The following is a 22740-nucleotide window of genomic DNA, read 5'->3' on the forward strand; positions in this document are numbered from 1 at the left end:
AGCACAAATATCTTCATATTCAGTGCAGTCACATTACAGAACTTTTCCTGAGTCAGAATGTATAGCGCAGGATCCTCAAAATATGGAGACATGTTAACATTCTTAAGCTATTTCACCGAGAGTGTCTTGAGATACATATTCATAGAAAAGAAAGCCCACCTTGATTGTGTCAGTTAGGCGGGGTGGGGAGGGGTGGGGGGGTATCTGGTGGCTCCATTCTCAACATCACACTAGACTCACTGGTTTATCCTGAGTCTCATTGTCAAGGGACCTAAATGTCAGAGCATGAATCCTGGCATTAGTGTAAATTGCTGGGCCATTTTATCATAATTTTTTAAAATTATGTTTTGTAATGAGATACTCCCATTTGAGAGCAATCTTATATTTTTTTTCCTGAAAAAAGTATTTATCTTTGAATCTTAGGTCACAAATTTCTCAAATAAGCCATATATGTCAGCGTAAAATTCTGTTAAGTCCCTCACTCCTTCATGAAGTCGCCCCTTCTCTCTTCAAACATTTCAATATGAACAAGTCTCTTGTAGCTTCTGTGAATCATCTTGTCCTTGAGAGTGGTTTCTGTGGTATAAGAAGATTGTGATTTTTAAAAAATATTGAAATTCCATCTTTACATGAAGTCAGCGAACATAGGATTAATAGCACGTGCTAGTCTCTCGAGTATAGTTTGTATTATGTAAAGGCCAGAACTCTTTTTTTTTAAGAGCAAGAGGTATTCCAGTTTCCTGTCTTACAACAATGCTAATAGTTACCACTTATTGAGTGCTTTTAGGGGCTAGTATTAAAACAAAGATTTGCACGTAGATTGTCTCATCGAATGCTTCCAAGAGCTTCATGAAGGTTTGGTTTTCATTGTCCCTGTTTGATGGATGAGGAGTGGAGAGTCACAGCCTTAAAGTGACTTTCTCAAGGTTACTCCATAGGAAGTGATGGGGTTGGGTTTTTACTTCAATTTTTTATTATAAAAATTGTCAAGTATAATGAAGAGCTGGAAGCACAATTCTGTTACCCCCTAGATTTAACAGAGGTAACTTTTGGCCATTTTTGATGAATCTATGTAAGTGTGTGTGTGCGCACATACTATTTGAAAGCAAGTTGCAGACATCATGACAGTTCACCCCTTCATTTCTTAGGAAATACTTGCATTTCCTAAGACAAAGGTCATTCTGCTTTTAGGTCCACACCACCGTTTTCTCACCTAAGATTAACAGTGATTTTTAATGCTATCTATTGTCCTTGTGATTTAATTGCAGCAGTTTTAGAAGCTTGAAAGAGTTCATGCTGGTCTCAGATTTATATGAAAAGACCAGTGTGGTTTATTTGGAAAGATCAATGTGGAAAGACCTGGAAAGACCAATGTGACTTACTTGCCTAGCAATCTATATTTCCTCACTATCTAGGTGCAGAAAATAAATAAAACTTACCAGAGTTGATCTCTTGAACAAAATGTAAACACATACAGCTTTAGGTAAACAAAGGACTAAAATTTCTTACCCCTAAAGTGACTATGAAATCTCTGACTCAGCAGCTCTCAGGGAATTCCGCGGGGCTGAGCTCTGCGGGATGAATGTTCCCTATCCAGGAAATGCGTGTCCTGGTTTCCTAATTGAGCCTACCTTCGTTGAAGCTTTGCACTGTGCTCTTGCCTCACCAAACAGTTGGCTGACGTGTTTGTCCTGATTCCTGGTGAGGTTATTTACACTCTGAGCCTGTGATGGATGGCCCCCGGGGTAGATCATTCCGTGCGCTGCCATTTATATTGTCTGGAGGGAGCATTACTTGGAAACGGTGCACATAAATACAAATGAGCCTGACAAATAAGAGTATGAAACTCAGTCATCATCCTCATTTCATTTCTAGTGCCGTTGACTGATTGTTACTTGTCTGCAGTACCCTATGAATTCTTTATGGACGGAGTCCTACTACCCCCAGCCCCTCTTCCGAGTTTTAATTTGAGTCTCTATGGACTGTGTATAAGTGTCTTTTATGAGAAGGCACTGTCATAACTAAAACATTAGTGGAAAAGCAAGTCATTTTATTGTTTCCTGCCCCAGTCTACTAAACATGATCTTCTTAATTAAGGTAAGACATTTTTAGCATCTGTTTGTGTTCTCAGTTGTTTTTTTCTTCTCTTCAAAAATCTTTTCCTTCCCCAGCAGCGCTGGTCTTCCTGGTGACCTGCTGGGGCGTGGAGGAGGGGAAAGGAAAAGGGGGATTTGTTTTTGAGAACTCAACTGTCTATAAATGACTTCCTCTCGTTCGGTACATCCCGGGGCCGGGCTTCATTTTCTGATGCCTGGTGGCAGGACCCGTGTCCTGGAGGAAGGAACCATGTCACCCTTCACTCATCCTGTGCTCAGAGCTTGGCCACTGCTGCAAAGATTATCTCCTATCACTCCTGGCCTTTCTCGTGCTTCTCTTCCTGAGCTTCATAATTCATGTCACCGATTTCCGGCGCATACGGAGTCAGGTTTTAGAAATATGAGACAATTTTAAAATTACAGATGCAAGGCCTCGCTGCTTGAGCCAACATCTGCAGCTAGTTTACGAGGTTAAGCAAAAGAGCTGCTCTGGATGACTGATACTTACCAGGGCCTCTCCATTTCCCATCAGAAATCAGAATGCCTGTGACTTATACGTTCTTCAGTTTTCAATGGAAATCAGGATTTCATCCGTTACGTACCTCACTTTATTAAGTTTCCTCACAGAGCATCCTGAGTTACAGCCCATTTTCAACTGGCCATGATTAAGGAGGTCAGCGAGGACACGGGTCATCAAAGTCCACCAATAATCAAAATACTTACCTTAACCAGAACCCAACACTCTCTCCTGAAACCTTATGCTGAAATTCCAAACAAGTGAAACATCTCATAGGGTTTTCTTTTGTTTTGTTTTGGTGCAGACAAAATAAAAATCTGGACACATCGCTCCCTTGCTTACTGACAACCACTCGAAAGTATTTCTTTACCGTTAGGACAAAGTCCAAATGTTGCCACCTGTTATCCATTCCTTTCTCGTTTCCTGCCCCTTCACTTGTCACCAGCACTCCTAGAATTCTGTGGGCCAGCCACGGTGACTTTCCAGCAGTGCCTCCGTGGTCTTTCCCTGCTGGGACTTATAATGTGCTTCTTCCTGTGCCTAGAACATCTTCTTTTTTATTTTTGCCTGAACAACAAACATCTCCTCATTATCTCTGGTTTAAATATCACTCCCTTAGGAGTGCTTTCCCTGCCTTCTGCACTACTGTCAGTCCTCCCCTGCGTGTTCCTGTAAGAACATGGGCCTTTCTCACCCAGTGTTTGTATATTTTCTGGTTTAATGTTCTCTGCCACTTGCCTGTGAGCTCTGTGAGATTGGGGACAGTTGTCACCCTTTCCAGTGCTACATTCTCTGAGTCCAGCTTAGAATCTGCTCATGGTAGGTGTCCATAAGATAACTGTTGAATAAAAGGAAGTGTTATGTAATTTAAAATCTGGAAGCAAATGGTCAGCCTTGCAGGTAAGCTATAAAATAATGGCGCATAAGCTGTGATGCTAACATTCAGAAGGGAACATCTAGAATGTCTTAAGGCTGCTTATTAACTTTGAATCTTTTTGTCATCCAGAGGGGAAAAAATGGGTCTGAAATATGCCATTGTTACTCAGAGTCGTCATTTCAGACTTGCCTGTGATGACCATTGAAATTTCCCACCTAAATATGTCACCAGAAACACGATTACATATAGCTCTGGAGTGAGATTCTGAATGTATAAATTCCAGTCCTGTAATGAAGCTGAATTAAACTTGATTGACATTTAATGCTGACCACCCAATTACCAGCTGGTACTTAGACTCCAGCAGGTGTTATCACCTGAGATAGGAGAGTTCTTCATTTATCATCCCTAACCTTTACTGGGATGTCTCCCAGACACTGTGATTGTACGGAATGCCCGCTGCGTGTTTACAAAAAGCCCCTGGTTTGGGTATTGCCCCTGGTTTAGAGCCATTGTCCCAGTAATTTATTGACTAACCTGCGCCCTAGGGAAAGTATAAGTATTCCAAAGGAGCATAAAGCACAGTTAGTCTCTGCCATGTATTGAACAGGTACCAAATGCCAGACATTCTACTGAGTACTTAGGTATATTCATCTCACTTATCCCTCACAGCATCTACTTGAGTTGGGACTATTAGCTCCAATTCTCAGATGAAAACAACAGCAACAAAACAACCCCCATGAGGCTTGGTTAGGTTAAGTTACTTGTCCAAGTTCACACAGCGAGGAAATGGCAGGATAATTCAAAACAAGACTCCGTAAGTGCTGAATCCAGACAATGAACCAAATGATTGTTCAGAGAAGGAAGAGATCCACATGGGCAGTTGGAGCTTCCTTATTATTCATTCAAATAGTATCGTAGACCGGTTCCTTTTTTTCGTAGAGTGTTACGCTACCCAGAAACTGCTCCATGCATTCGTATTTCTACCTACCACTCTCTGACATTTCTGGTTTTCAAATAATCATAACAATAGCTAGCACTTCTTGAAGGGCTGTTTTGTAAACGCCCATGTGTTAGGTGCTCTGTCCTTCAAAACACTATAACCTGAGTGGTGAGAACACATCTTGTTGCTTCTCTTTATGGGCCCGAATTTCCAGGAACTTCTTTACAATCGGTTCTTTGTTTGAGACATGCTTTCTTCCTCTGCCAAGTCTTAGTTTTGTTTTGTATTTGCATCTAGAAGATGCTGTGAAGGTATTAAGTCATCATTTGAAATCAGGGTTGCATGGGAGACCTTCAGCTCTTCACCCGCCCCTTCCAATGTGCCCGATTCCCGTCTCCATCGGGCCGCAGGGACGCTGCCTGGCAGGGCTGTGGGCCGGCACGCGCTAGCGGAGCCGCAGCGCTCGTTCAGTCGTTGAACGCTGTCATGGCAGTTACAGCTGGCTGCTCCCCCAGTCGCCTGCCTATCGTCAGATGCTGGGGCTTCTCTCTCAGAGCCCCCTCCTACCAAAAAATGCCCCTTTATCCAGAAATTAAAGGCAAAGTTTGCTCCAGAAGGGGGCCCCCCATACCCTGCTCTAGCGCTGTGACCCCCAAGCCCCTTCAGACTGGTCAGGCTGCTGCCATACTAGTCGTTAAATATTTTGAATATTATTGCTTCAATTACCTCCATGTTACCCAAACCAGGGAATAATTTTGTGCTTTGAGTCCTGCTTTCCCTCACGGTGGCATTAGACATTTTCAGTCCTCTTGTTAAAACACTCTCTTCTGTTGACCTCTGTGGATGCTGTATTCTGTTTTTGTCCCGCATTCTAGCCACCCCTGTCTCCTTTGTAGGTTCATCCTCGCCACCCAGCCATTACCTGCTGGTTTCCTCAAGGCTCAGTTCGAGATCCTCCTGTCTTCCCAGTGAAACTCTCCCTTTATGTTGTGTTTTCATACCTAGGGCTTCAGTTACTCCCATAGTCAACAATTCACAGATCCGTGTATCCGACTGAGACTTCTCTCTAGACCGGGGTTTATTTTCCATGTTCACCCCTTTTTGTGTCCAGACAGAACCCATGACTTATACCCCCCAAACTTCATTCTACTTTCAGCAGATTTGCCTCCACAGTCTGTCCAGCTTCAGCAATTAAACCTCGGGCGTCATTCTGGACACCTCGTCCCCCCTCACCTTCCATCTCCAATTTATCACTGTCATAATAGTTTTCTTCCTAAATATTCCTCAACTATGTCCACTCCTCTAAGAGTCCATTTCCACCACTCTTGTCAAAGTCATCATCGTCCGTGACTTAGGATTCTGTCCGATCCCCTGCCTCCTTTCCCCTCTCTCTAATCTCTTCACCAAACCCGAGCGAGAAGGACCTTGTCCTGATGCCAATCTTATGTCACTGCCCTACTTTCAACACTTCAAAGGCTTTCCATCCTCTCAGGTTCAAGACCAAATTTCTTCACATAAATTCCACAGCTGAGTGTGGTTTCCCTCCACTCTGGGATTGTCTTGCATGAGGCTCACTCTTGCTTTCTGTGCTGTGCACCCCCATCGCCCACTGCACACCCTTTTGATTTTAGTGTAAGTGCTGGAATCTGCCACTGCGCCTCTTCTTGCAGCCTGTGTGGGTCAGAGCCTTCAATGTGCCGAACTGCTCCTGGGCAGCAGCGACCCAGCTGTAGGTTTACACGGATCTGTGTGAGCCTTGGTTTAGTGTCTCATTCCTATTTGTCTATAAGCTCCACGAAGTTCAGGGCCTGTGCCTGTTTTTTTAAAAAAATTTATTTATTTATTTTTTGACTTATCCTTGCATTTTCAATGTGCTGCCTGACCCAGATAAGGGGCTCACTAATTTTTTTAAAAAAATGAACTAATAACTATTTACTAAGGTACTTGTTTTCTCTCTCAAAGAAGCCCCATCTTAATTATTTTTAGTACAATACCCAAATTCTGCTCAGGCCTTGCTCATTATGGGCATCTCTTTCCTTGTGTGTGTGTGCGTGTGCGTGTGTGTGTGTGTGTGTGTGCGTGCATTTTTGCCCTTGGACGTGAGAAATGGATGACGGGCTCAGCTCTCACTCTGTTTTGTATCACTGGGAATCTCTTCCACATGGAGGGCTTCCGTGAACTTCAAAGGGAGCTCTGCACATGGAAAAGATACGCAGGAAAAAAGTGGAAGAAGTCGAGTCCTGATTTTCATCATGGCTAATGGCGGGGCCCCGGGGAGGGGTAGGTGAGTAAATGCTGAGAACAAACAGCTCGCCCTTAGTGCGCTCTTTAGAAGTAGCTGTGCCCGTGGCGCGGGCAGTGCATACGCAGGCCGCCGGGAAAATCCTGGGAAACAGTGAAGAGGGAAGAGGGTGCTTAGGAGTGGTTTTGAGAATCGAGATAGCATAACAGCCAGTGAGCCGCAGAGGCCAGGCAATGTGCTCACAGTTGTGAGCACGGGCTGATGTCCTGGGAACAGGTTTCAGCTGCTTCGAGAGGCCGAGGGAATGGAAGCCGATGGAGACACCATGCATGCAGTCCTTGCAGATGGGGCAGTCCCCAGAAAAGTGGGCAGGGGGCTATACCTAGTGAGATTATCTTAGGAAACAGTAACTTGGAGTTCTGCGTAACTTACAACATTTCATTCATGTGGCTGGGATTTAAGCTTATGCCGGTGTTGTCAGGTAAAGTTGGATTTTTACAGAGAAAACAGGAAGTTATCTTTTTGGCAGTCATGTCTTCAGATAAAAAGGTGATTTGATATGAATATTAAATGTCGGTTCCTTATTTTCAATCCATTTTTCTTGCACACTGTTAATATGTTTTCAGTCAATCACAGCAGTTCCTCATTTAAAGCAGTCCTCTTTCATCATGGCCATTTCTTATGTAATATCCCCGAATTATTTCTCTTTATGTTGTGCTGTAGAGCTGTTTCACTACTGGGCTATTTGTAATCCTCCTCAGTCTTCCTACATGCTGTGTTCATTACACATGAAAGAGAATCTCAAGACATTGCCAAGAAGGAAGGAAGGAAGGAAGGGAGGGAGGGAGGGAGGGAGGGAGGGAGGAAGGAAGAAAGGGAAGAGAAATTGCTTCTTTTAAGCAACCAATAATGTGATGGCAACTTGTACTTTTAATAGCATGAATATTGTTGGAAAATATGGGAAATACAGGAAAGTTGAAGGAGGAAATAAATATAAATTCATACCTTGTCACTAACTTTCAATCATAGTTAACGTTTTGGCAAATATAGTCATTTTCATCCTTACATTAACAAATATAACCGAGATAATACTAACACGTATTGATCTAAATCCTTTATATTTACTAACTCATAATCCGCCCAATAGTTCTATGTTATTATTTCCATGCTCCATATGAAGATATTGAGGCAAAGAGACTCATCCAGTGTCACCCAGCTAGCAATCCAATGAGGAGACAGTCCCGAAGTCAGCCCTCTGCCTAGTGTTAGCACCCCCAAGTCATGTATCAGGTGTTTGCTCAGCCTGAATGGATCAGAGGATTCTGTCATAGTCTGTTAACCAGTTTCCAGTAAGGCACCTAGGCTGTTTCCCATAGCTACTAGAAACAGTACTGTAACCAACATTCTTGTGTGTATTTTGGATTAAGGGCTGGGGCTCTGACATTGGACCACCAGAGAGATTTGATTTTGCTCAGGTGCCGAGAGGCTAAATCCTCTGCAAAGGGGTGTAAAGCGGCAAACTTGCATCAGCTCCTATGAGGAAGGCCTGTGAGTTACAGGTGCGGACTTGGCCATGAAACAGGAGCCTGGTGGCAGTGTCCCCCTCTGTCACATAAGGAAAATACTGTGTCCCTCAAAGGATTATTATGTGGATTAAAAGAAAAGAGTATACGTGGAACTCTCAGCACAATGCCTGGCCCAGAGTAGTGTTGAGTAAATGTGAGCTATTGTTTCACCCTTGAATTCCTAGAAACGGAGTCAAATTGTGCTCTTAATGGTGCCTGGTTTACTTACGAAACTGTGCTCTGATTTCCTAGGAAGTTAAAACCATGAAAACACCATCCAAACATACAAATGTCACTTAGCCAACTCATTCCCAATAGCATCTTGAAGAGTCTTCAAAACCAAACAGACTATTTCACCAAATATGTGATGATTTTGTCTCTAATTTGATTATTTTTTAAATCCCTTTAGCTCAGCTTCACCTCACTAGCTTGTTTTCACAGCGTCTTTGTCCCTGTCGGCAGCTTAGTTCATCAGACTGAGTATTTTTTACATATGTTGGCCCACTGATAAAGACACACCTGGGCGTACTTATGGTGGCCCTCATTGTGATCCCAGGGACAGGGCGCCTGGCACAGCGCCTGGACCACTGCAGGCATTCATAGATACTGGCTGACTGACTCATCAAGTGTTTTAGGTGAGAAACACCTTTGGACATGTTCCTGAATTAAATGTATCCCTCAGAGCTGCAGGCCCAAAGCCCTTCCTTCCTTCCTGTGTGAGAGCACGTGCTCTCTGTGGGCAGGCTGGCTCCCAAGATGAAGAGGGGAGAGAATGGGGGAGAGAAAGGACCTGGACTACACTTCTTTATTTAACTAACTCCGAGATTTGCCCATTTGAGAAGTCACTTAACTCCTCCTGGTGGAATGAGTGAGGAAATAGGAGTCTCCCCTCCATCCCCTGCCCCTGGACAATGTTCTTTAGCTTTCCTCCCCCTTTTGGTTAAGCCAGCAGTTCACCAGGGATGTGGCAAGCCCTGTGGAGGAAGAGATCAATAGTTTATGGGTCCTGATACTTCCTTCTTGAAGCCACTCCTCCAAAGCTCATCTTGGCTCCTTGGAGCATCCTCCTAGAACTACCAGTAGAGAGGAGACTCTGAAATGGGTCAAAACAGGGCACCAGTAAAATTCACTCTAAAGCTAGTCTGTACCAAGGTTAAATGCTTTCTCCTTATTTTATTTCTTGTTTCAAATCACGTTCAGCCTTATTGTTCCCATAGCTATCAGAGATTGTGCAGTCATCAAAGGACACCATTAATCTATTCTAATGTACTCTCAGTAATAAAACATCAATGAAATAGACATGTCCTCAACGTGAACATGACCCCTTCCTACTATGAAGTTCTCAGAAATTAAAGTCCAAAGATTACATTCCCAAAAGAGTTTTCAGAGTCTTAAGATACTCATGGAACATCAAATTGAAGTCTTCTCCAATTCTTACTCTCCTGGCCTCAGCCAAAGAGGGTCTATTGCCCAGGTGGACTTGGGGTTCCTTCAGCAGCCGTGCCCTGAGCTGGCCTCCTTCTGGGCTGTTCCTTCTGGGCGAGCTGGCCTCCTTCTGGGCTGTTCCTTCTGGGCTTCTGGAGTCAAATAGGCTCTCATGTTCCTTCCTTCCTTTATAAATAAAGCAAAGAGTGGGCACAAACGAAAATCCCAGAACTAGCTCCATATCAACTGAATTTAGTAAGATAAGTTGATGTTCTAGTCTTTACAGCAGTTATCCCAGGTGACATTTATGTCCCTGGACCCTTTTCCTAGCTGCTGTCACTGACCATAGCCAGCACTCAGGGGATCTGAATGAGAGGGGGTAGAGAGAGAGAACCTTCCTGGGTACAGCCCTCCCAGGCTGTCAGTTTTTCTAGTTGTCTGTGAACCTCTACATTTATTGGGGGAAATCTCTTCCTAAGAGGAGAATTTTTGCCACTGTGCACTTACTATGAAGGGGAAATTCATCTAGATCATTTTAGAGAGTGCCCGAAACACCGCTGTCTGTGTCCAAGTTGAGGGACTTGCACTGGGCAGCCACGGCCACCAGGTCTTATGTATGTTACCTTTCTCTCCCATGTAGCATATTGGAAACCTCATCATTTTACTTCCCTTTGCCTGTGTGTTCCCTTCCTGCCCCCTGTTACAGATCTACTTGACCTAAGAAGCCTAGGCCTCCTAAGGAAGCTTTCTCCCTCCTATGTAATTAATCCAGAGCCAGTTTGAAGACATGTGCTGGGGTGGGCAGTGACCCTTGAGTCTGTAAGTAAGCCACATGTGCTAAAGTTAACTCTCCACAGTTTCCTCCTTGCCCTCGGCCCTGGTACCAGGGTGGCACTCATGGCTGCTAATCCAACCCTTCCTATCCCCTACCTGGGCCTGACCTGGACCTAATAAATTACAGCTAGACCCCCAAGAGTGCTCTCAGATACATACAGACCTCAACTGCCTTACTTTGACTTCTGTAAAGTTCCTGGCACAGAGCATGTGATACATTAAAACTATTATTTTTTTTTAAAAAAGTAGTAAATTTAGTTCCCCTTCCTGAGGTCTCCCGTACAGTTGAAATCTTTGTCTCGGGTACACTTACTTAGAAAAAATCTCTGCCAGCCAATTCAAGGACAAGCCTGTATCCTGTGCTTGCAATGGTGGTGACCAGCTGGGCCCACGCACCTCTGAGCATTTCCCCACGTAGCCCTGTGGCGTGTGAACTACCTCTGTAGAAGGAGCTACTCATTCATGGACACAGCCTATCTATAAGCATTTGTCATCTATCAAGATAAAAACATCAGGCAGTCTATGGTTTACGCACTCCCCCCAGGCGGCAATAGTCAGACGCCAGCTGGACAGCTGAGAAAAACTTGCATGGTCTCCCATAAGCAAGGCCAAGGTCAAAACGCCCTGCTCACAAATAAAGTTCAAGACCCAGAGCCTTGGCCTGACTAGAACTTTTCCACATGCACTTTTTTCCTCCTCATAGTGTTACTCCTTCTCTGTGTATTAATTTTATGACCCAGTGTGCTGGCCAGATGCTGAGGTCCAAACTTACCCCTAACATACAGATTTTGCCAACCCTGAAAGGCCTGACCTCTTACAGCATGGAGGGAACTAGCAGGACACACTATCTAGCGTAGGCTTGTTTCTAAGGGAAGGGGCTGGGCTCTTCCACTTGCTGGTTTCGCTTTCAAAGTTTCTGTATTTGGCATAAGAAGCTTGGATGTTATTCATGGTAGTAAATTTTTAAAATTGGTTTGTTTTAAGCCTTACAAATAAGAACATGACCTTTCAGCTCTCAAGGTCCCCTCTAGTCCTGTAATTATGGGATTGCTTGCTCTTGTTTATTTGGGCACTCAAAACAGAATTTGAAATTCAAATACTAAAGGCTGTAAGTGGTTATTGTACTGAATAGTGATGGGTTTATTGTGGTGATTTTAAATTTGAATATGAAATCAGCATTTCAGGTCTTTCTCTGTAAAGAGATTCTACAATCCATCCCATTTGTCTTGACAGCCTTTGGAAATTTTATTTTTCTTTGTCTTCTTTTCTCACATACTTTTCCTTTGTTTTATTCTATTAATTTCCCCTTGACATTCTTACCTCTCAGGTACTGACCATGTTCCCTGAATGCTTGCCTTCTCCACTGCTTATTCCACTGCTTGGCTTATTCCACTGTTTATCTTGATTTCTCTCTCTCTCAGTTTTTAACCTGAAAAAGTACATTAGGAATTGTTTTTTCTTAATTCTTGTTTTGAGCTGATCATCATTGCGGGGAGAGCAAGTCCATTTGTGGCAAATGTGCTTCTCTGCTGGAAAAGAAAGGTTTGGGATTGGACCAGAGAATCTTAAACTTTCTGTCGACAGCAATTTAAGAAAGTTGCTGACAGTGTTCAGTACTGAATATCCTCCATGGTGTCGCCAAAGGCATGTGGGCCTCTCGCACTCACAGCGCGGGTAGCTGTAATCCTCTTATTTCTTTTCTCTCCAAGTGAGAAAGCCTATTGCAGTGCAAATGACTGTCACACCATAGAGTGTACTAATCTAATTAATTTTTATGTTGGTTCTCTACAAGTTTTATTTTAACTGTTATTTGTAACTCATAATTTCCATATAGCTCAGCCGAATATATCCACTGGGTGAAATGATGTTTGATAATCACGTTTTGGTTATAACATTCCATTTTTCTAGAAATAGTGGTGCATCTTTGAGAGATAAATTCAGTTGTACCAATGAAATCAGGCAATTTATTGCTTCACATAATTTTATTTTTTAACCTTATGCATATGTATTTTTATTAAGAATTTATTTTTAAGAGCAAGTTTTGGTTCTCAGCAAAACTGAGAGAAAAGTACAGAGATTTTCCATCTACCCCCTGCCCCTACACATGCATAGCCTCCAAACATACAGATGTCATTTAGCCAACTCATTCCCAATAGCATCTTGAAGAGTCTTCAAAACCAAACAAAGACTATTTCACCAAATATTTGATGATTTTGTGTCTAATTTGATTACCCTTTAAATCCCTTTAGCTCAGCTTCACCTCACTGGCTTGTTTTCACAGCGTCTTTGTCCCTGTTGGCAGCTTAGTTCATCAGACTGAGTATTTTTTACATATGTTGGCCCACTGATAAAGACACACCTGGGCGTACTTATGGTGGCCCTCATTGTGATCCCAGGGACCGGGCGCCTGGCACAGCGCCTGGACCACTGCAGGCATTCATAGATACTGGCTGACTGACTCATCAAGTGTTTTAGGTGAGAAACACCTTTGGACACGTTCCTGAATTAAATGTATCCCTCAGAGCTGCAGGCCCAAAGCCCTTCCTTCCTTCCTGTGTGAGAGCACGTGCTCTCTGTGGGCAGGCTGGCTCCCAAGATGAAGAGGGGAGAGAATGGGGGAGAGAAAGGACCTGGACTACACTTCTTTATTTAACTAACTCCGAGATTTGCCCATTTGAGAAGTCACTTCACTCCTCCTGGTGGAATGAGTGAGGAAACAGGAGTCCCCCCTCCATCCCCTGCCCCTGGACAATGTTCTTTAGCTTTCCTCCACCTTTTATTCCATTGGATTTAATGGCTCTTTTGTATCTTTTTTCTTGTTTGTTCTCATAAAAAAAAACAAGAAGCAAGCAAACTACTTCCTGACTTGACTAATTCTATTTCTCTCCCAGGTTCTTTTGAGCCACCACCTTTTACAACTTTCTCAGCTGTGTTGAGTGCCCCTTGGTTTGCCCAGCATAATTCTCTCACTACACTACTCCATCGAAATGATCTCTTTATGGATCTGCACTCCCTGCTAAACTCTAAGATTCTTGAGGGCAGGATGATGGCATCATCACGCTTTTTTCAACTGGACTTATAATAGGTTCCTAAGAAGTGTGTGTTGAACTAAATTCATGGCTCTCTTTAATGGAGCCAGACTGTTAATCAGTGGGTGAAACAGTGGTTCACTTACTGCAATTTGTGGAGTATCTGGAAGACTTCCTCTCTATCCAAAGATAACTGGTAAAATGAAATAATAAATATACGTAAAGTTTTTTTTATTGAATTTATTGGAGTGACATTGGTTAATAAAGTTATATAGGTTACAAGTGTACAATTCTAAGGATAAATATACTTTCATCAATCCTATGGTTAGTATGCCATTTGTAAGCCCTGATCGGGTGGATAGCAATGTCAGTGTGAAATATCTTTCACTGAACAGTCGACGAGACTGTTTGCTCCAAGGGCATGAAGTTTTGGTTGCGAGTGCACAGGCAGGCAGTGCTGTTCAGACGTCAGCGTGAATAAAGATTGCCCTGGGGGCATGTTAAAGCGTAGATTCCTGGGCTTCATGCGTACGCTTTCCGGTTCATTTGGACTTGCAGGGGACCCAAGAATCTGTATTTTTAGAAAGCATCCCAACGGTTATAATGTAGCTGGTAGAAACCATACTTTGAGAAGTGTTTTCTCCTTTCTGAAGTAGAGGGTAAGAAGGCATCATTTTGAGACGTGGAGAGAACTGTCGTAGTCTGGGCCTGAACGGGGCTCTGTATGGGGGTCTGTAAAACTTGAACAGAGCACTGAAAAGGACAGTGGGCACCCAGAAATGCACAAACGGGGGATCCAGGGTGGCAGGGACTAGCGTATAGAGAGAGGCTTGAAGGACCAGTAATGATAACCTTGACTCGTTTCATAATTTTTCTTAGGATTGGCCTTTCTTCTTCAATTAGAAAACTTAATAGCAATATGAATATTAAGTCTGATGATTAGGATATTTTAATCTACCTTTAGGAACTGACATTCAATAATTCAGTAGTTTTTAAAATATTTCAGGCCCTCTGGATATTGAGCAGTTTAGGTATAGGATGATTTCTGACATTTGAAGCAATATCATACAATTCCATATAGTATTTCATTTCTGGCCCTATGATAACAAGAATTATGTAGCATATAGAAGATAGCAAACTGTGCCATATGGAAAAATAGAATTTAACTTCACAACTGTGAGAAAAGAAATAGATTTTCACTTAAAGGACATTTATAAATAATTTCTATCAAATCAGTAATCCAAGTCGTTAATGTTTTAAAATTTAGAAGCTGTTTAAAAATTTTTATGAAGATGTTACATACCCTTTAGTATGTCAAATAACAACCAGAGGTAGGTAGATAAATCTAGACCATTAAAAAACTCCAAACTTTAAAAAAATATATACTTTTATTGATTTTTAGAGAGAGAGGAAGGGCGAGGGAGAGGGAGAGAAACATTGATGTGAGAGTGAAACACCGATGGGCTGCCTCCTGTGCGTCCCTCCCCATCCTGCCCCACTGGGGGTCAAGCCCACCACCAAACAACTGAGCCACATTGGCCAGGGCCAGACTTTTAATTTTAGCTTATTGTTTCAGCTCTCTCCCTCATTCAGCCTTATTCAGAGCTGTTAGCAAGGAACCATTTTGTTGGCTTGAGTTTTTTTCTTTTCACCATTTGGTGGCCAGTCTCTGGTGGGAATCCTGATGAGACCACACCAGGCAAACAAGTGGGCCACTGGGCTGGAATGGGAGCAGAGGCGGTGGATATGGGGCGTCTATTGCTGTTCACCCAATCAGCTAAAATGTTTCCAGTGTAGCAGCCGTGCCACAAACGGGCTGGCACAAGCCATTCGTCTCTCAGTCATTCTGCTTCCGCCGTCTGTATGAGTGTGCCATTTTGATTTTGTTCATTTGTTGGGAGAGACTTCCCTCCGGTTGTCTGTGCTTTTGGAAGATAAATTACCTTGACTAGAGTAATAGAAGTTGAACTTTGGGAGAGCAATGCTGTTCTTACTGTGATTTGTATCTTGTTTTGAACTTCACTTAGTGAAAGACCTGTGCCCTCCACTGGCTCACGTTGAACTAAGTGTCTCTGCTGACCTGTGCTCTGTCCTAGGTGATTCGCAAGGGGTGGCTCACCATCAGCAACATCGGCATCATGAAAGGAGGCTCCAAGGGATACTGGTTCGTCCTTACTGCTGAAAGCCTGTCCTGGTATAAGGATGACGAGGTAAGCCGCAGAGGGCGACAGAGTTTTCTCATTTCAAGTTAATTGAGATTGTCATGATATTCAATTTTGAGACACTAGTGGTTCCTCCCTTGGGATGTATGTTTGAACAAGCACTGTCCCCCCACCCCCAGATCTTTAATTTTATATTATTCCCCTCAAATTTCTTTTACTTCTTTGGTGTAGTCACATGTTTGTTTACCTGAAGAAATGGAGTTAGGAAACTCTTTCTTTGTAATAATGACAAGGTACTGATACAGTGAAAGCAATAGTTGGAAACTCTTTCTTTGTAATAATGACAAGGTACTGATACAGTGAAAGCAATTTTTATTAAATAACATGCTGAAAAGACTCATGGTAATAGAGCATTATAACAGCGAAATTAATAGCCGATGCTGAGTTAATAAAGCATTTTGGAATTGTTGCTGCGACATCGGTCTCAAATGACAGTGTTTTGAAAATGTCCAAATCACTCATCTTCAAGTCCCTGATAATTGTTTATATGAATTTTGTTCTTAGAGAATTTGATATCTATGTAAAAGCATGAATTATGATAATGGTGGTGTTCTGGTTCATGTTTGATGTTAATAATTTTGGTCCTGAAAAATAATAATAATAATTTTGGTCCTGTGACTTACAACTCATTTAAATCTGATAGCTATGAAAGTACAAAAAATATATATCATATTGTTCTTGCAGAGCCATTAAAGAGCTGTAGAGTGATACAGTGTTACTACTGCTCAATTTGGGAGGGCATGGATGGAAATTCAGCTCTGTTTTGGAAAATTTAACAGCTCTGGTCTGACCCGAGACATATTTGACTCTTATTATAATGCAGCATGCAAACATTCAATAAGAAAACAAGTCCATGATAGACGAGCTATTTGCAGGTGAGACTGTCTCACATTTATTTGGCTATAAAGAGCATGCATTTCAGACATAATAGTCCTTCTAATCTTGGCTTCATATCCTTTAAAAATACTACAAGGTATCTTTCTCAGTTGTTGGAAGAAAAACTTCATGTCTTATATAGTTTTTCTGTTTCCTAAGTGCCTTGTGTGTTAAATAAATATCAGATGATCAGGTGATTTCCCCTGAATTTTCTGCATTAAGAGATAGCAAATCCTATAGAAAGGTCCAGAGAAAATTTCTACTCAAAAGCTTTATTTTCACTTTTTATGCCATATATTTTACTGACTTCAGTCAAATGTGGAATCGGTTGTTGGGAGAGTCTGAGGACTAGCAGTGGTCACTTTCCTGTGCTGGCAGCTTACATGTCCCTGTCATTCCGTGCAGTCCGCAGTGTTCAAAGCGCACAGAGAACAGATTGAGCTGTCAGAGGGGAGGAGGGTTTGGGGGGCTGGCTGAAAAAGGTGAAGGATTAGGCAAAAAAATAAAACCCAGCACACAGACACAGACAACGGAGGGGAAGGGGGGTGGGCAGATAGAAGAGGCTGCTGAGCTGGGCATGGGGTGCGGGATGGCAAGAAGAAAAGGAAGGCCGGCTGGGAGACTGTGACAGTGGTCCAGGCGAGAGAAGGTGGTGACATGTCCTCGGTGGCATGAGAGGAACTCTCAAGCTCGGGGTAGCAATTTGAAGGGCCACCTATAGCTACACTGCCGACCATTAAAAACTCTGCTGGAGAAAGAAGATAGAAAGTCTTCAAAATATTAATGCCTGACTCACGAATGACCCTTCTCCAGTGTCTGTGTCAGTGGGACAGAGCCTTTTCCCACCGGAGCCTTCATTCATTCGTTCCCACCTCCCCGGCCCCCATCCCAGGTGTCCCCTACCCTGCTCTTTCTCTGTCGGAGCTTCCGACACTGCAGACCACCTCTGAGCCTGCTCACAGGGCGAAAGGAAGGGGGCAGCCCTGTCCCTTACTTATTGCTAGTGTTCAACAAGTAGTCTTTAGTGTGTGCTGGGGGCCGATGTTGGAAGGAGGGTATGGGGAAAGGAGGTCAAGGAGAAGTGTCAGGAGGGTGGGGCTCAGAGGCGCTGATTCATCTCTGGCCTCTTGAGTTTGCACCCAAGCGCCCATCCTTCAACAGCCATGGTTTAAATAATGCATAGGTTCCATAAAGCTCTTGCTGCCTGAGTTCAGCTACATATGAATGGAACATGCTTCTGTGAGCAACCTCAGAAAACCCAAGTTTAGACTATTTCTTTGTGAAAATAAGCCTCAGCTTGAACCCAGCTTCTGAGGTCAATTTGTTGTAAGTTGAGTGCTTGTCCTTTGTCCCCATGGTATCTATCTCTACCCACATTGGCACCCTCATGCCTTGGAAATCCTGTTACTTGACCATTTCTCTTTCTTAGTCAAGCAAATGCGGCACAGTAAATATCATTAAGTTATTTATAGATTGGCTCATTTACTCAGTGATAACTACATTCACATTTTCACAGGGGATTGTGATATTTTTTTCCTGTGTTCTGCCCTCCTCCTGCTTTCTCGTGTAATTAGACTGGTATGTTTTCATTATAATCGAAGTGGCTGTTGAATAAATAGCATATTGCGTCATATGACTAGATATGGTTTTATTTAACTTGTGACAGGTTTGTAATAAATACAAACGACTTGCGAAATATATTTGTGATGAAAGAACAATGGCTCAGACTGTCCTCCAGGCTGACATTAATTGAACAAAAGACCTTATAGACCACATGCTCCGTGCGCTGAAAAGGGGGAGGTGCTGGAGGATGTGGGTTTGCTGGGACTAACTGCCAGGGTTGGAGCTAGTCACTCTTCTCTGAGCCTCAGTCTTTTCACTTACCAAATGGGAACCATGGCCAACCAAACTACCCCAAAGGGATTTTATAGGACTCTAGAAATCATATATTATTAAGTGCTTAAATAGACTTCTAGGTATCTCTTTATTTATTTATTTATTTATTTATTTATTTATTTATATTTTGAATCCTCACCTGAGGATATTTTTTCCATTGCTTTTCAGAGAGAGTGGAAGTGGGGAGAGAGAGGGAAGCATTGATGTGAGAGAGACACATTGATTGGTTGCCTCCTGCACATGCCCCGACTGGGGCCAGGGATCAAGCCGGCAACCTAGGTACTTGCCCTTGACCAGAGTTGAACCCAAGACCCTTCAGTCCATGGGCCAAAGCTCTAACCACTGAGTAAAACCAGCTGGGGCTATATATTTATTTTTGCCATTGCAAGTAAGACTATGCCTTCCCTCCGTGATGCCATTCTTTGACTCATGTCTTCTAATTTTTAATTTTTTGTCATCTCATATTGTGACATAGGGCATAGGGGGTCTTGTGTTTGTTTGTTTTTTAAGCAGAGAATATTAAGTTTCAAACAATAAGAGGAAACTCAGATCCCATTCCTTCAGCGAGACTTTCCATGCCACCTCCCCTTCAGCCTATGGGTTCTCCTACACTTCAGCCAAGAAGTGGAGATGAAATCAAACTATGCAGTTTCCTAGCCAAGCTGGCAGAGGCAAGAACATAATAACCCTATGTAATAATTTTAAGCTAGAGCTGGCATGACTGTAATAGTAAGCCCTAGCATTTTCCCTTCTTCTTCTGAACAGATCCACCCACCCTACCCTTGAATTTTAGACGAGTTCATGAACACCCTCCAGCATCTGTGGACTGTGCTTTTTGAACCATTACTCTACATTAAAATAATGTTATTTGTAATGTTACTGATGGATGAGCTTAACAGAAAGGTTTCCACCAGTGTCCCGAGCAATGTTATTTCTACGGTTATCTTCAGAGTCTTTATAATACAATGCAGTTGTGGTAGACGTGATTATCTGTTTGCTTGACATTACTCTAAGATTGGGGCTTTCTGCGGCACAAAAAGAAATAGACCATCTTTTACAGGATTAGACAGTTTAAAACTAATCACCAAGAGGATTTGCCCAAACCTAGATGTCCTTCTATGTCATGCTCTAGTACCCCAAACTCTGAAATTTCCTATGCAAGTGGCCCGAGGTGCATTTCTAGGGGCTGCATTGGTCTTGCTGGGTTCACCCTCCCAAGGGCATTTTGCTGGTGTGTGAGCTGTCCAAGGGAGTGAGGACAGAGCATAGATATGTAGGTTGTGTATCCACATATATCTTCTTGGGTTTGGAGTGGATGATGATACTTAGCTCCTTTGATTTCTAAGAAAATAATAACATAAGGATATTTGTAGTATTTATATCTACTAAGGATTTTGGGAAGAAATAGAGCAGTTCAAACAACCTCAAACAGATGTTAGATACCTCTCTGCACAATAGTTTTGACCAATGGACCTTCTACTTGGGTGTGTCACTGACAGCTCTAGCCTTGTGCTGGTCCAGCTCAAGGACATTGCATTGTTTTCCCTCTTTCTCTTCCCATATCTCCCCTCAATGCTGTCAATCTGGAATGCCCCATACTCAAGGTGCTTTTTACTCTATTGTACATTCACTCTTCCTACATGCTCACCTTTGCAGATCCAAACTAGTCAAATGTTCAACCAAACGTAACAGACTTCCAGTTAACAAAATGCTCCCTAATTCAGCAGTAATTGTGGTTGTCAATAGCATCTCCACTATTAATTCTACCTGCTGAAACTCGTGCAGGTCAGCTTTCAGTGTGAATGGTAATCGATGATGATGATCATCCTCATAATGATGAACATCTATTGAGTATTTATAGTTTACCAGGCATTGAGCTAAGTTAGTACTTTATTTGCTTTCTCCATTTTAGAGTTGAAGATTGAGACTCAAAGAGAACGTGGAACTTAGTCTGCTGCTAAAAGTCAGTGTGTGCTCTTAACACCCGAACACTTCTGAACAAATATTTTCTGAGCAGCTGTTATGTACCAGACACTCTCCTAGTCACAGCAGACAAATGATTAGCAAGGAATTCATGGTACCTGCCCTTGTGAAGGATTTTTTTCCCCATTAGAGAAAACACATAAACAAACAGGAAAACAGATGCAGATTACAACCTATGAAGGAAATACATCCAGTGATTGGTTTGACTTAAAGAATGGGATGGGGTTCCCAGCATGGCGAATGTTCAGTTGGGTGTTCAGAGAAGGCTTATGTTGATACCTTGAGGCAAGATTGAACTTGATGAATTTAAGAAATGGAATTAAGGCCAGTATGGCTGAAACAAAGAGAGAAAAAGGACTCTATAAAGATTAAGGATTCTATAAAGATTAAGGATTTTGATCCTGAGAATGATGAGAAGCCTTTGAAGTTTGAAAGCTGGAGAGTCACACAGTAAGATTTGAATTTTTTGCAGATCCTTTTAGCTGCCTTGTAGAGAATACTTTGGAGAGCAAAGCTGGATTGGGAAATTGTTAGAAAGCTATTGCTCTAGTCCCCACAAGAGGTCATGGTAACCTGGGCTGGGGTAGGCTGATGGAAATGGATAGAAATGATGGATTTAATAGATTTTTTTCAGGAGGTGACACTGGTGTGACAACTCATCACATGTGCTAAGTATTGGATGAGTGTTTGAGTTCCTGCTAACCCGTAAGCCTCCTGAAACCAGGAGCCATTGTCTTGTTCACTGTTCTGCCACCAGGGGGCACGACACTGATAGGTGGCACTAAGGAAATACCAGCTGTGAACATGTGACCGAGATAATAATTCATCACATCCTGGCATCTCAAGTGCCTCAATTAAATTACTCAATTACAGAGTAAAATTGCCATGAGAGGTAAATTGTCTTAAAATTTTCTTAATCTTCATCATTGAAGGTTAATAGGTTTTTTCCTCCTCTAACTGTATGACTTCCTGGATGGAAGACCATTTAAGAAGAAAATAAATTTGACAATGTTGTTTTCATACATGATAAATATATTTGCATAGTTCCAGGAAGGAATTTAGAAAAGGGCAAGGTATGGGAATAAAATAGAAAGTGTCACATCAAAAGGATTTTGGGTTTTGGTAGTTTACATGAATACTTTAAAATTAGATTTAGAAATAAAACAGCTATGAATTTTTTAAAATGTATCTAAAATATGTATTTTGGAAGAATAAGAAATTCTGAATCAAGGAGAAAAGAGCCTTACTTTTAAAAATATCAGTGAGAAATGATAGTTAAAAATCTATGAAGGGGACTACTAGTTTATGAATAATAATAGCACATAGCCAATATTTATTCTATTTCTGTAGTCCAACACAAAGGTTAAAATGATAATGGAATACACATAGAGAAGTAGGGTAATTCGACAGAAGCATTTCCAGTGGAAATGTACTAACCATACACTGTTGAAGAAAGGCCAAAATCTGCATTAAAATAAGAACATTCTTCGGACTCAAAAAAATTACAGGCCTCATTTTTGTGGGTTGAAGTGTTTGGATAGCTTGATAAAGAGATTATATAATTCCCTTATAGGGATATTTACTTAGTATTGTTTTTATTACGTAGCTGTAACAGATGACAAATGTAACTTCGGTAATAGGAAACAAAATGACAGCTATATCCCCGGATGGCCAAAGCTGTGAGGACAAGAAGTTATAGAAATCTTTGTGTCTTTCCATTTTCACCTTTACCACCAAGATCCTGCCTGTTTCCCGCCAGGTCTGCCTGCTGCCTGAGGAGGTCGGGATTAACCCTGTGAGTGCTGTTCACAATCCTCTCTGAGTTGTTGAGTAAGCCAAAACTTAGATATCTTTTTACCAAAAACCAGTCCCAACAAATATCGAACTCTAAAACATTCATATTACTTGAAATTCTTCATGATCATAGTTATGTGTGTTTTTTCCACATACATAAACTGTTTCATGTTAGGTTTTTAAATGTAGGATTATTTCATATAAACATTTCCACATTCTAGCATTATCTATAAAGATTTATAATTTTAAAAACCATAGTATTATTCAACAAAGCATAATGGCAAATGCTATTTAAAATTTGTTAAAAATACTGGTAGACTCAGACCCACTCCCCTATCTGTGTTACTTGTCCTACTTGAAAGTTTATACTGGAAGAACAGTATTAGCCTTCATATGACCCTTTCCCAGAAAAGTAACATTTTCAAATGTGCATCATATAATGAA

General features: G+C 42.0%; 1 protein-coding gene across 6 annotated transcripts in view; it reads left to right on the forward strand.

Moving 5' to 3' along the window:
• Positions 1-22740, forward strand: part of DNM3 (dynamin 3) — a 352871-nt gene that overhangs the window by 139986 nt on the left and 190145 nt on the right. For all 6 annotated transcript variants that reach the window (XM_081120434.1, XM_081120436.1, XM_081120431.1 and 3 more), the window contains one exon: positions 15622-15735. In XM_081120434.1, coding sequence (XP_080976560.1) covers positions 15622-15735 — 114 coding nt within the window. The remainder of the gene's footprint in view (positions 1-15621; positions 15736-22740) is intronic.

This window comes from Miniopterus schreibersii (assembly GCF_964146895.1).
Source record: "Miniopterus schreibersii genome assembly, chromosome: 19".
Classification (NCBI taxonomy): Eukaryota; Metazoa; Chordata; class Mammalia; order Chiroptera; family Miniopteridae; genus Miniopterus; species Miniopterus schreibersii.